Genomic DNA, 1283 nt, shown 5'->3' on the forward strand with positions numbered 1-1283 from the left:
TTCTGAATCTCTTTCTCGGCACTTCCGTACATCTTGTTGGTAAAGCATCTTCCTCCATTTTCCATCACCATGCGCTGGACCAAGGTCAACAGCTGTGTTCTCTGGTCCTCCTGTTCAGCTCCTGATGCTCTATTGTTGAACAAACAGTAGCGATCCTCGAACTTACGGATCAGCTCTTGAATGACTTCAGGAGCTGAATTTAAGTACTCACGGATATCGGTGTCTTCCAAGTCATCCTTCCTGGTGAGCAAGAGAATCATGAATTTTCTAGCCTCATTTCCAAACATGCTTAGAATCTTCTGTGTAGCCTTATGTTCTTCCATGGTGTAACGTCCCAATGGGACCACCAGGAGTAGAGCATGGGGCCCTGGGGAGGTCAGGGCAACACAGCGAGCGATCTCTTTTTGCGTGTCAACATTTGGTACCTCAGTGTCAAAAACACCAGGCGTATCCACAACAACAAGCTCTCTCCCACCCCAGGTGCTCACCCTCTTCTCACAGACCTTGGTAATGGATTTTGCACAAATGCCAGAATGAAACACCTTTTCCCTGAGGATGCTGTTCCCTGTTGCACTCTTTCCTGCTCCCGTTTTTCCCAGTAAGACAATTCTCAGTTGGGAATTTTCCTGGACTTGGTCTCCAAGTTCTAGAACATCAAGGAAATAAAACCAAGTGTTAGACGCAGTCCCCAACAGTTAAACGCGCAGTCCCACCATCCAGTGCCTACTCTCTTGCTTCTCTGCTTGTGGGCTTTCCCCCTGGCTGCCATCTCTGCCCTCCCAGGGTCTACAAACAACCCCTGGGTCTAAAAGGCCATCTTGAAGGACTTGACAAAGAGGTTCGGGTATCTCCCTTGATCTCTTTTCTTCACTGCTTCTTTTCAATATTCTTTTGAGCTCTTCCTTCTGACTTTTTGTGGCTTCTAAGCCCCCAGAGGAGGAAATAAAAGTTTCAGAAGAGAACTGTGAGTTGTTTCCAACAACGACCCCCACTAATGGAATCCAGCGCAGAACAGAAAGGATGAGTTTGGGGCATATGCCAAGAAGGATGTCTTCTTTCTGATTTATATTTAAAAATGACTTGTTCTCCTTACAGCTGGGAGCCAAGTAGGGGTGATGTACAAGTTTTAAGATAGCTCCTCATACTGGCCCAGGCCCTCTACATACATACATAGATATTACAGCTGTGTAACTTGGTTCTCCTGTGAGACTCCTCTAACAGTGGGAACAGGGACCGTCTCTGACTCTTTTACAGGCTTTTGGGACCCTACTCCTCATACTGGG

The 1283-nt window shown here is 46.9% G+C and overlaps 1 protein-coding gene across 1 annotated transcript in view; it reads right to left on the reverse strand.

Annotated features, from left to right (window-relative positions):
* Positions 1-2: 2 nt before the first annotated feature.
* Positions 3-1283, reverse strand: part of LOC101991516 (GTPase IMAP family member 4) — a gene marked incomplete at its 3' end in the record, with an annotated part of 4396 nt that continues 3115 nt past the window's right edge. Inside the window, exon 3 of the mRNA XM_013353862.1 lies at positions 3-646. Within this exon, the coding sequence (XP_013209316.1) occupies positions 3-646 (644 nt within the window). The remainder of the gene's footprint in view (positions 647-1283) is intronic.

The sequence above is a fragment of the Microtus ochrogaster genome, unplaced genomic scaffold, assembly GCF_000317375.1.
Source record: "Microtus ochrogaster isolate Prairie Vole_2 unplaced genomic scaffold, MicOch1.0 UNK18, whole genome shotgun sequence".
Classification (NCBI taxonomy): Eukaryota; Metazoa; Chordata; class Mammalia; order Rodentia; family Cricetidae; genus Microtus; species Microtus ochrogaster.